This window comes from Siphateles boraxobius, unplaced genomic scaffold (assembly GCF_051911475.1).
Source record: "Siphateles boraxobius isolate OS27281-9 unplaced genomic scaffold, OSU_SipBor_1 68, whole genome shotgun sequence".
NCBI classification, from domain to species: Eukaryota; Metazoa; Chordata; class Actinopteri; order Cypriniformes; family Leuciscidae; genus Siphateles; species Siphateles boraxobius.
In genome coordinates, this window is record NW_027509195.1 from 14,745,440 (window position 1) to 14,758,407 (window position 12,968).

Sequence of the window (12,968 nt, forward strand, 5' to 3'; positions counted from 1 at the left end):
CAACGTCATCAGAACGCAAAGAATTATGGGTATGTTAGGCCCGTTTACAAGGGCTGGCATAGCAGGCTAGTGTTCTGGCATGAAAAAAAATATCAAGAAAACATTGTAGGACCATACCAGAAAACTCGTCCGTTCAAAAGTATGCTAATGTTTTAAGCACCACACTCCTCCCTCTCTCTCTCATCTATCTGGATGCAGTCACAATTCATGTCAAGATTACAATGCTGGAGTGTGTGTGTGTGTGTGTGTGTGTGTGTGCGTCCGCGAGAGAGAGAGGCGCGGGCGTGATCGAACTGTGTGTGTGTGTGTGTGTGTGTTTGTGAATGAGAGAGAGAGACGCGATCGAACAGTGGAAACATAAAAACATACTCCGTCATTTGGTTCATAAAGGTTATCATTCAAACTGCAAAGTTTTTACTTATATTCGTGTAATTTACACTCGCAATAAAACAACATTGTGCTTTTGTCACAGTCTAAACTCTTGTCAAACTGTAACCTACAACTGTCACCCAACCAAACATACAGTTTTTAAAGCAACATATTTATCCAACCCCATTTCAAAACAGTCTGTGGGTTACATCTTTTGGACATTAATCATATCGCATTGGTTTTCATTTCTTGTCTTCAGAGCAGTTACATATTCTACATTGATTAAAAAAGAAAATCAAATGTGTTTTTAATGGTAGTATTATTTTATACGAAAATCTATTTACCATTCAGATGAGAATAAAGTCAGGGTTAATTAAAATTAAGGAAAACAAATATATTGATCCGTTCTTAAAGGATAATTCAGGTATTTAGCACTTTGAGTCTATTTTCTAGTTAGTTTTGGATGAACTAAGTTAGAGTGGTGTGTAGAATTGGGTACGATAATCCTGTCTCGACTTTTTGAATCTTTCAGAATCGCCTCGGACCGCTTCAGAGTGAGTGTCTACGAGCATACACAAACATGTCCCTTAAAACAACCCTTAATGTTCGTTTTCAAAACTGTGCAAGAAGGACTATTGCAGTTTATAACACAGCAGGTAGACGGCATCTTGAACACTGCGTTCTTCCCTCCATGCAATCAAGTCCGGCGCCTTCTTCTGTTTGTGCCGCGAATTCCCAAAATGCTTTGCGTTCACCACTGGTAATACGTCACGATGACGTCACATTAGCAATCTCTATTGTAAAACAGTCATGTTGCAAAATATCGGCATTTATGAGAATTACAAGGTTTATGAGATAAAGTTAAAAAACAAGATATAAAGTCATATTGCATGATATTATGTCGCATTAAGAGATTGCAAAAAAGTCACATTGTGAGATATCACAATTATGAGAAATAGAGGCAATTACAAGAAACAAAGTCGCAATTGCGATAGTCATTTTATGTCACATTGTGAAATGTAAACTCAACTATGAGAAACAAATTCGCATTTGTAAGACATGAAGAAATTACCTTTTAAAATTGTTTCACTCTAGGCAAAAAATGCTTCCATATATTAGAGATCAATGGACCAATTCACAAGCTTGCTGTGCAGGTGTGCATCTAAGGTTGAGCTGTGTCATAACCTAAAGGAATTAGAAATAACATGGACAACTAATCCACAGTGCTTTGTCTTTGACCTCAATGGCATAGCATTTAAATGCTCCAGGTGTTTGACCTTTCTGGCATGAATGGGAGTCTGGTTCAGCTGATTTTCCATCTTCCTAAGAGGCACCGCAGAAATTAGAGCTGTGATTACTGGAACACTAAATCAGACAAAGCCTTTTTCGACTTTGTTTCTGTGTTGATGATCAACGACACCGTTTACACACGTTCCAATAAATTGCATTAGCAGCTACCTGTACAAGCGTTGCATGTTAAATTAGCATGTCTCATGTTGCACTGGAGCACTTAAGCAAATTCTTTTCAAATGTTAGATGGATGACTCTTCCAAGTTATTGTTTCTTAAAACTTCTTACTCATCATGAAAATATTCCTAAACTTGGAAAAAAGCAAAAAAAGAGGAAAAGAAAAACATCCTCCTGACTACAGATGGCACTATTGCGTCAAGTAGAGGGCCAATTTCGAGTCTTGCACATCACTCACACATCAAAGTGATTGACATGTTCTTTAACAGACCACTTACAAGCCTTTAATGACCTTTACAAGAAAGGGCATTGACTTCTTCCATTCCTAGTTGCCTGGGAGACAAGGATCCACATGTAAATGATATTCTCTCTCAAATGAACCATCCTTGATGGTTCCTCAAAAAGCTACACTTCAATGCAGCTGTTCCTGTAAAAATAACCGCTCTGTCAGTCTCCCTCCGCGGTCCCCAGGCTTTAGCCGGTTCTGCGAGTTTGGAATGCAAAATCAAACGCAGACACATCCACTGACCAAAGTATTAAAACTGATGAGTAAATGACTTTCACCGCTCCCACTTCAGGCTTTCAAGCTCCTTAACAAGTCAGTCGGTCCATGAGGGGGAAAAAAAGAGAGGCAATAAAGTCAACGCTCAACTTTTCCATCGAACTGCATGTGAAATTATGAGACAATTGCCACGACTTAATAAACAAAAGAGATGGAAGTAGCAGCTGACCCTGCACGGGTGAGTGAGAAAATAACGCTAATTTAGTCCCGAAAGCGATGTGACTGTTACAAATGAGTGCAGTAGGAAACCAGACCTCCTTTTCACAACATCTCTCAATCTTTCCCACTCTCCCATTTGAGAAAAACCCAGATTTATGCATTGAAAGTGCTTTTGTGTTAATTACCGACAAAGCTTTTCTGACGGTCTTGCTGTAATTGAGGGGCACGAGTCCCAGTCGGATCGTTGGGACTTGGGAGCGAGAGACTGCCTGCTGCTCAGCCTTGTTTTAATGTGAATTTCTGTTGCTCCTAAGTATTTCAGCAGATCCCCATAGGGTAGCATGAAGCTGGACTCTATCGGTTCTTGAAGTCTTCTGAGGGCACATTATATGACCAAAGTCATGGCGATTATTATCCTCTTTATTGCCATTATCATTCAGTGGTCCAAGGGTGGTCTGAATGGGATTCTAACCGCTCATTAACATAGCAGCTCGGTGAGTAGCTGATCTTTCAGCTGGGTGATTGAAAACGACTAGCCAAAGCATTTCTGGAAAACAGGGCAAGACAGAAGAAATTATCCTTGGATATCAATTTACGAAACAAGTAATTGAACAATTAAGATATACCAAAACATTAATATGGTTATTCAAAAACACAGTCCTTTATTTTTCTAAGAAAGAACAGATTCTTAGCTGATTAGGCAATTGAAAAGAACCAGCCAAAACATTCCTAGAAAACAAGGCGAGAAGAAGAAATGACCTTTGGATATCAATGCTAGAAACAGATACTTGATCAATGAAGACCCACCAAAATATTGCTATGGTTTATTCAAAAAATGCAGTCCTTTATTTTGCTAAAAAAAAAGAGACAAGATTCTTAGTTGATCTTCCAGCTGGGCGATTAAAAGATGTCTAGCCATAACATTCCTAGAAAACGGCGAGACAGAAGAAATTACCATTATATGTCAATGCATGAAACAGATAATGAATGATCAATAAAAACCCTCCAAAACATTGCAACGGTTAGTCAAAAAATGCAGTCCTTTATTTTGTTAAGAAAGAAATGGGTCAGTCATGACATCAGTTTCTAGCACACACAGTAAGCACATTTCCATCTTCTCACAGTTTACTCTCTAATCAAACCCTTAAAACTATCAGAACTGACTGAACTAGAAACATTACACAGATTTTCCTTTTTATGTTCACTTCCGTTGCAGACGCATTTGATTCCACCACTCGTCCCAATGATAAGCTCTCAATAATAAATAAAGGAGTGCTGTCGGTTGAATCAAGAAACATGGAATGGTTTGGGTTGTCTGAAGCCTACCAAGAGACCTCAAAACAATACAAAGATGGATGAACTGATATAGAGGTGGTTGGGTTGGGTGGTCTGGTCTGTGGGTGGTGGTGGAGTACTCCAGTGAGCAGGGAGAGCTGCCATGGTGTTGTGGTGACAGAGGTTGAGGGAAGGGGGGACAGAGCTGAGGTTTAAGACATGGTGATCTGCATGGACTCTAACATTTCTTCCACCGCCTTCACCGAGCATTTGTTCTCCTTCTTCCCACGGCCTGCCATCTAGGAGAAACAGAAAGAGAGGGGTTGATGAAAGGACATCATTCCATTTACAATGTTTTTGGACGTATTACGTTTTTACACAAACATTGTGGAGCGTCAGACTCCATAACATGCTGATGCTAAAAGACAAGTATTTGTGTATGATTCCCATGTCTTGCAGGAGCTGCATTCATAAAACACTTCAGACTGTTTCTAAGAGGGTGAAGAGTGAGTAAAGACCATTGTTACACATCTTTGAACCTTAAGGCTCTATCCCGGTCTGCCTAAACTAGGAGATGAACCTATTTTCTGAGGGGTCCCAGTGACATTAACCTTTATTTAATCAAAATAAACAATATATAATTACCATAATATATATAGTTGTCACTGTACTAAAGACTATATAGAAAATATATATACTGTATATTGGTTCCTGACCAAAAATGTATGAGTTATGTTGCTCTGCATACCTTCCCCCAATCAAATGCTTTCTAGTATGAGAAATGTTTACCTAATACCAGCAGTAACTGACTAGCAAGTGGTTAAGCAAGAAGTAGTTTATGGCTGTTACCTAAATAACCTCTGGTTTCACAGAAAAGGTTTAAGCCTAGTCCCAGACAAAAATGCATGTTTGAGCTGTTTCAACTGGAAGCAACTGGCACTAACTTATCTTAAAATATATGCGTCCCATTGTTTTGTCTCAAGATGCACACCAGTAATGTTTTTTTTTTTTTCTATGGCACGTTTATGAAAGATACTTAAATACCCTAATTGTATTAAAGCCTAATCCTGGCTTAATCTAAGCACTGTCTGTGAACCCGGGCCTAAAGGCCTAAATATACTCAAGGCGAAGTTTTTTTTCATTCTTCGTTAAGGGGTGAAACGAAGTTCAAAATACATGACCAGCGATATACTGTTATCGAACATCCGACGCCGCCCACAATGCTGAGAGCGACGGTTAGATTAATATGTAAATATGTGCTGCGTCCTCACAATGACAAAATAAACGCACAACAAAATTGAGAAAACAGCAGGCACTGTAAAGTATAAGAAAAGCGTCTGATCATTGCGATGTGGATGTTTGCACGAGCTCTAAGACACTCCAGTAAAGTCACGTCACGTTTATTTATATATCACTTTATACAATAGATAGCTTAAAATCAAGCAGCTTTAGGCCGTGTGTCCACCAAAGCGTTTTTAGCCACCTGAAAACACTAGGCGCTCTTCTGAAAACGCCTCGCTGTGGGCGCTTGAGTATGGAAGCTTATGTGTAGCAATATTCAATTTGAAATGTAATATGCAAAATGATAATGCAATATGTAAAATGACAATGCAATATGTAAAATGGTAATATGTATGTAATGTATTTACATTAACATTTTCCATTACATTTGTGCAACGTTTGGTGCAAAATGAAAATGATAATTCAATTATATAATTTACATTTGCCATTTCATACATATGTTTTAATATGTAAATTGAATACATATTTTAACGCTTTATAAGTTGCAAAATGAAAATGAAAATGTATTAAAGAAATTATAAGCTCTGTTTAAAATGTTCAAGCAAAAACTGTAGCAAAATGATAATTTAAATGTTATTTTTCTTAATTGCATTTACATTCACAGTTAAGATACTTAAAATTGCATTTTCATTAAATTACCCGCAATGAATGTAGCAAAATTCAATGTGCAAATTGAAAATGCATTCCGAGCCGATCACGCCCCTGCCCCGCTCCGCCCCGCCCCCTCCCGCTCTTGTCAATCACTGCATCAAGGCGGGGCTCGGCAACATTTTGAGGTTTTGGAAGGAAACATGGCGGCGGCAGAGCTGATACGAGCGTAAATTTACTGGCAGATGATGGGAAGCGTGAACAGAGAAATTGTAGTGAAAATGCTTGCAATTTTTGCTTGAACATTTTAAACAGATCTAAAAATGTCTTTAATACATTTTCATTTTAATTTTGCAACTTATAAAGCGTTAAAATATGTATTCAATTTACATATTAAAATATATGTATGAAATGGCAAATGTAAATTATATAATTGTATTATTTTCATTTTGCACCAAACGTTGCACAAATGTAATGGAAAATGTAAATTTAAATACAGAAATGCATTGCCATTTTACATATTTCATTATCATTTTGCATATTACATTTCAAATTGAATATTGCTACACATAAGCTTCCATACTTGAGAGCGTTTTGGCAGCGCAGCTTTTTTTTCAGTTGAGACGATTCGTTGCTATGATACAGAATATCCGCAGCACAGTTTACTTGTAGCTGATTTTGCAGATAATTTGTTTCATACTAAAAAATTATTTTTCATCCATTTTGTTCGGTTAGCTCTGCTGGTTGACGTCGTTGTACAGAAAGAATGTTGTGACAGTTGGTCGGTGTGATATTAGTCCCGCCCCTCCTCCACTGTGATTGGACGGCTGTGTAAAAGTGACAGTGATTTTTCATCTCTCGGCGACCAGTAAAAAACGCCGGGCGCTCAGCGCTTGAACATTAGATACACGCTCAGCGCCTCGGTATGCTCATGGCGTTTAGAAACGCGGCGCTCCCATTGAAAAACAATTGGAATTTTACACCAGCTGCGTGAAAAAACGCTTTGGTGGACACACAGCCTTACAATATTAAACATGAAAAAACAGTGACAGTGTCTCGTTTTATCAGAAGTACAACTTCTTTTTCTACTATTAAGCAGCTCTCCAGTGTGTTCTCACGGCCGTCTACCACGACCGACTGAACAGGCCAAATTAACTAAAAAATATTTCCATGTGAAAGAAGGCAGAGCCTCAGCGAACAACTACCTATTACATAATCGCCACGGACCAATGGTAGAACAAAGGTGTTTAGCAGCCAAAGCGAACTTTTCAAACTCCCAAAACGAAAACAAAACGAACTTCGTTTCAGCCTGATTTTGTTCTAAATGACATCATATTTGTTTATTTGTTTATTTAAAATATTAGTTTGTCCTTCGATTTCGGGGACCTTATATAAGTATATCAGGGCCTTAAAGGTATTCACTTTTTTAAATACAAGTATTTCAACTTAAATCTTAATTTAACTTAACAACTTGCAACTTTTTTTTTTCAAAGATGCTAGTTTTAGCAGCATTAAAAATTGACTTGATGGCTCAAAAATAGTTTGTTTGAATAGTGATGACGTCTCTGCCTGCACTAGTAGAGTAATTGAGATGCTGCCACGGGTCTCTATTCCTCTCTCCTTGTTTGCCCTATGAGAGTAAAAGGATTGGAGGGATACTACAGCCTAATGAGTCACCAACTTACACGCTTACTCACAAAGACTCATTAGCCGACAGACCCCATGGCCAAGCATACTTACTCACACACTCTTGCCACATCCGCTGTGACTCATCTGCTAAGGGTCCCTCTGCCTGGCTCAAACTGGACAAATTGAGTATATCGGCCAAAGCTCCCTTCTCTATCCTCTCCTCCAGCAATTGACATAATAAACCAATCCACTATCCATTAAAGGCTGTGCTCTCCGTTTTTCCTCATTAGTCTCATCTGAAGTCTGCAACGTATACCGATCACCACTGCAGCTCCAGCAGAGGAACCAATGCAAGGTGTTTAAGGAGTCCCGGTTTGTCAGGTTAGCAAAATCCCATTAACCCTGGCTGGTACATGCTGGAACTACACCAACAAAGCTGAAGATGAACAGTGACACTGGTAAACTGAAGTGCTTTGCTAGCACGTTAACTCATCCAATCAAACCGTATACATATGAGATTAATCCGATATAAAAATGTAATTTATTCCTGTGATGGCGAAGCTGAATATTCAGCAGTCATTACTCCAGTCTTAAGTTTCACATGATCCATCAGAAATCATCCTAATATGCTTATTTGATGCACAAGAAACATTTCTTATTATTATCAATGTTGATGTAATGTCAGGTGAACTCGAAGGAGAGAAACGAAGGAGAGCTGGATCTAAATGCAGTGTGTTTAATAATTCAAGATAAAGGGCAGAATATAAAGGAAAAGAAATCCAAGGAACAGAACTGACGACACAGACGATACATCCACAAATGGATAAGAACTGATTAAAATAAACTTTAGGGTTCAAATACACAGGGGGTAATTAGCAAACAAGATGGCAACAATCAACAAGAAATGATTACGAAATGAGGCACCACACAGGAAAAACTTAAAAGTATACATACATATAACAGTTGCACTGTCTAATATTTTTGTGGAAACCATGATATAATTTTTTTAGGATTTTGTGATGAACAAATTATTTGAAATAGAAATATTTTGTACCATTATAAATGTCTTTACGGTCACTTTTGATCAACTGAATCTGAAAAAGATTTATTTTTTGTCTGAATAAAGCTTACTTTAATAAATATATGATATGAATTTTTTTTATACATTTAAAGGATTTAATTTTAAATTTAAAGGTTATTTTCCTAAAGAAAAAAAAATGGGCCCAGATGATTAGCTTAGGTGGTTCTCACAAACAAAGATGTCAGATTTCAAATTGTGCCAGCCGAACAACTGCCATTGAGATAAATGGGAATGCTAACAGACGGCTTTCTCCAGGTATTCTAGACCTCCTTGGAGGAAACATCTGCATCGTAATGGGCTGTGGGTGCGCTTGTAGAAAGAAGGAGCCAGCAATCCCACTGAACTCATTAGGTAAACAGAAAAAAAACACAAAGCATGGCCGAGAGAGCATGGCAGTGCCGTTTCTGGGCTTGGCAGTGCATATCTGTGTCCTTGCAAGTAATTCATGGGTCCCGCAGGACATGTACACATACAGAGAGACAAATGTTATTTTCTTACTGGGAAACATCGCTAGATTAACAGAGCTGATATGTGGTCTAAATGCCAGGCTGCCGTTCCCAGCATTCTCTCAAAAACCCCACATTATTGTGCAAGTGAGCTGTGTGGTTTCTCCTGAACGATGGATTCCATCACGTTTTAGACGAGTGCAAAAGTCAAGGGCATTTACAAATGGCACAGAGGACTACTCGATGTTCAGCAGCCCATGCATATCATGCATTTCAAAGCAATTAGACATGTAGACATGCTGACTCAGTGCCAATGTTTGCATTGATTGTGGCTGACACGCGACCACTTAATTGCTCACTTATGAAATTAAGCGATAAGCGTGTGCCTTTTGTTTCTGAGTGTTAGATAATGGACCGACCCTGTCATATCCCTCAATTTGCTGTGAGTGAGGGCTAAGGCATTACGCATCAGAAGCCCTGTGTTGCACCCTAATCCATCAGCCAAGTGAGTCATCTGTCTGTATGACTATTATGAAACGTGGACTGACTCAGGACTTGACAGCCTCTGTGGCTGAGTGATATCAGCGATGAATTATTAGCTCTATATTGAGAGAGAGAAGGATAAAGTTAATGTATTTATGCTCAAGGTCAAAGACAGAAAGCACTAAGAGGAAAAAGGAGTGAGTTGAGAAGAGAATGTCCTAGCAAATTCAATTCGAACAGTTGTCTGGGGACATCAACCGAGGCCAGAGAGAGCCTCTACCATCAAATGAAGGTATGCTAACCACCAGAGGTTGGAGGCACCGTTAACCTCCAGAAGACCTCATCAATCAAAGCTACTCTGCTAAAGGGTGAGTCAACTTCTCTTTGAAAGACCTCAGAAGTTCTTCAAAGCAAGGAGTACAACAGGTTATGTTGACCTCTCAATACAACTAAGGTGCTTTCAGGTATAGTGAACGAGGTCAAGGATAAATTGCTTATTCTGAATAGCCTTAGGTTAATTCTTACCTGCATATTCAAAGCCACTTCACCATATTTATGTCATTAAAGATGGACACAGATGATTCTCACACAGTATTTCAAGTTCTAGCCTCTCCCTATGGAGGATCCCTATACCACTCTACAGATAAAGCGTTGTGGAATTTTTCGGTTCGCGTACCTACCCAAAGTGATAAGATAAAATAAAAATTCTGCATCAAAATTTATAGACAAGTAGTTTGTTTAGGCATGGTTTGTAAGGAATTATAAACCTGCGCACATATATTCAAACGCACATAACTATAGAATCAATTCTTAATGCGCATGTGAACGCCATCAGCGTCTATCACAGGTTCACGTTTAAAGTCTGTTTAGAGAGAACGGTGTCGTCTTAGCGGCCCCTAATTTAATAACAAACTATCATTTAGACGGAAGTGAATCAATCAAAACTAACTTTAGCTGGAAAAAACATTTTTCAAGAGCCACTATAAAACCAAACCAATCTCTGTTACCTTAAATTATATCTTTATCTCTGTAAAGCTGCTTTGAAACAATCTACATTGTTAAAAGCGCTATATAAATGAGGATGACTTGACTTGACTTGACTTCTCTCAACATTAACAACATCAAAGTCTCTGAATCATCTTGTGTAAAAAAAAATAAAAAAATCTACGTATCATATGTAATACCTCCCAAGAACCAAGTGTCAACAGCAGATCTTTGTTGTTTTGACAAAACATTGTACACCTTGTCTGAAAGGGATAGTTCTCTGAAAATTCTGTCATCATTGTGTCAAACCCTCATATTGTTCCAAACCTGTTTGATTTAATTATATGGAACAATAACAAAAATTGTGAAGAAAGGTTTTTTTTTTTCCATACAATGAAAGTCAGTGAGGTCCAAAACAACACTGGACCCAGTTTAAATTGCATTGTATGCATGGTGAGACTTTTTGAAATGTTGCACAGTTACTATCAATCAGGCAAATCAGTCAGAACATATTTTTTATGTGTAAAATAAAAGTAGATGGCGTATCATTTCTGGCCTGTGAGATTTCACTGTGGGAGGTACTACCAGGAGCAACGCGACAAAAATAGGAACAAAAGCACCGTCACAAAGTTTTGACGCATGATGCTGCTATTGTTAGGACACAATGTCAGAATAACTGCCATCATAAGCAATGACGTTTTTGTGAGTAAAGTCTCTCCAGAGGCATACGGATCAGTCAATAGAGGAGAAAGATACAGAAGATGATTGTGTAAAAAAAAGACAGAAGGAATGAAAGGAACATTAATATCCATTTATTGGGTGGTCTGGAAATTCCAACAGAAAACCAGCCAAGTTTTTAATATACCCTCAGGATTGGAGACCACAAGGTCGATCTGTTACTTTTGAAAGTGGATAACTCCTTAAATATTTAATTCTATAAAAGAAATGTAAAAAGGCAACAAATGCACACTTTATAGGTCCCTTTAGCATTACAGGTATTATTGACCCAAAAATGACAATTTGCATTTTAGTCAATCTCAAGTATTTGACTTTCTTTCCTCTCTAGAATACAAATGAAAAATGTCTCAGCATGTTTTATTTTATTCATACAATGAAAATCAGGTCCCCACTGACTTTCAGTGCATGAACAAAAGCAGTTCTTTAAAATATCTTCTTTTGTGTTCTACTGAAGTAAGTTATACAAGTTTGGAGCGACATGAGGACGAGTAAGTAATGCCAAGTTTTCATTTTTGGGTGAACTCTGTCTTTAACAGCAAGATCCAGTTCATTCTGATCAGAATTTGGTCTTGTGGCTTACATCTGAAGAACCCGTCTTTGGAACTGAGACGCCAACCAACATGTCAAAGGGAGCTCCATCTAGAGAGTGTGACAAGAGTCCTCCAACCGCACAGGAAACACTCCAAGTGCAAGCTTGTGTGTGTGCAGCCCCTGATGGCCCCATTTGCTGACTAAGGACCCCTTTATTACACTTTTAACTGTCAATCCTTAAATAAGCAATGTATATCACCCTGATGGCAGTTAAGATTTCAAATAAATCTATAATATTTACATTGTGTACCATGGCAACAGCATAAACCGCTTTAGTGATACCATGCGAGCTGCACTTCACTTTTTCCTCTCTTCTGCTATCATTATTGCCTCCCTTTGCAGCCGTGGTGTGCACGCTGCATATTTTCCCCTTGCTAACTCCCGAAGCCTGTGTTTGGCACCAGCTGTTATGCTTCATAGGGATAGTGGCGCTTTAACATGCAGACATAGAAAACAGCTGCGTAACACAATGCCAGGCACTGTGGGCTTAAGTCAACACATTAGCTGCGCTCTGCCCAGGCACGCGTGTTCAGCACAGACCCAGCGTGAAGGCATGGCATACGCTCACTGTCTGGGGATGTGCTCTCCTGTCTGTATATCAGATTGTGCCCTGCAAGAGCAAAAAAGAACGAACCTGGGCAGCCAAACGGCATTGCCAGTAACTAGGGCTGGACGGTATGACTAGGTAGAGATTCTGCTATACATCTGTGGCAAGATTTAAAACATCCAATGACAAGCAGAAAAAAGTAATAAGTGTTCAGATTCAAACAAAAATTTGATAAAATATCGTTAAAAAGTTTGGGGTTGGTAGTATTTTTATTGTATCTATCTATACCGTATATATACACACATACATACATACTGTACATACAGTGCTGGTCAGAATTTTTTGCCCCCTTGGTAAATATGATCAAAGATGGCTATAAATAAATAAAAAATCAGCATTGTTTATCCTTTTGATATTTTATTTTAAAAAAAAAATCTTACATTTTATAGGAGTAAAAGAATTGAAAGTGGGGGAAAAATCACATTATGAAATAAATGTTTTTCTCCAAAACACATTGGGAACAATTATTTGCCCCCTTTTATTAAATACTTTTTGCAACCTCCTTTTTCCAAGATAACTTCTCCTATAATGCTTGAGTTTGGAGAACACCTGACAAGAGATCAGAGACCATTCCTCCATACAGAATCTCTCCAGATCCTTCAGATTCACAGATCCATGTTGGCGCTGCTTCTCTTCAGTTCAGCCCACTCATTTTCTATTGGGTTCAGGCCTGGGGACTGGAAGGGC

At 38.5% G+C, this 12,968-nt stretch overlaps 1 protein-coding gene across 1 annotated transcript in view; it reads right to left on the reverse strand.

Annotated features, from left to right (window-relative positions):
• Positions 1-3,574: 3,574 nt before the first annotated feature.
• The window catches only part of emc2 (ER membrane protein complex subunit 2), a 36,394-nt gene continuing 27,000 nt past the window's right edge, over positions 3,575-12,968 (reverse strand). The window contains exon 11 of the mRNA XM_077215029.1: positions 3,575-4,131. Coding sequence (XP_077071144.1) covers positions 4,045-4,131 — 87 coding nt within the window. The 3' untranslated portion in view covers positions 3,575-4,044. The remainder of the gene's footprint in view (positions 4,132-12,968) is intronic.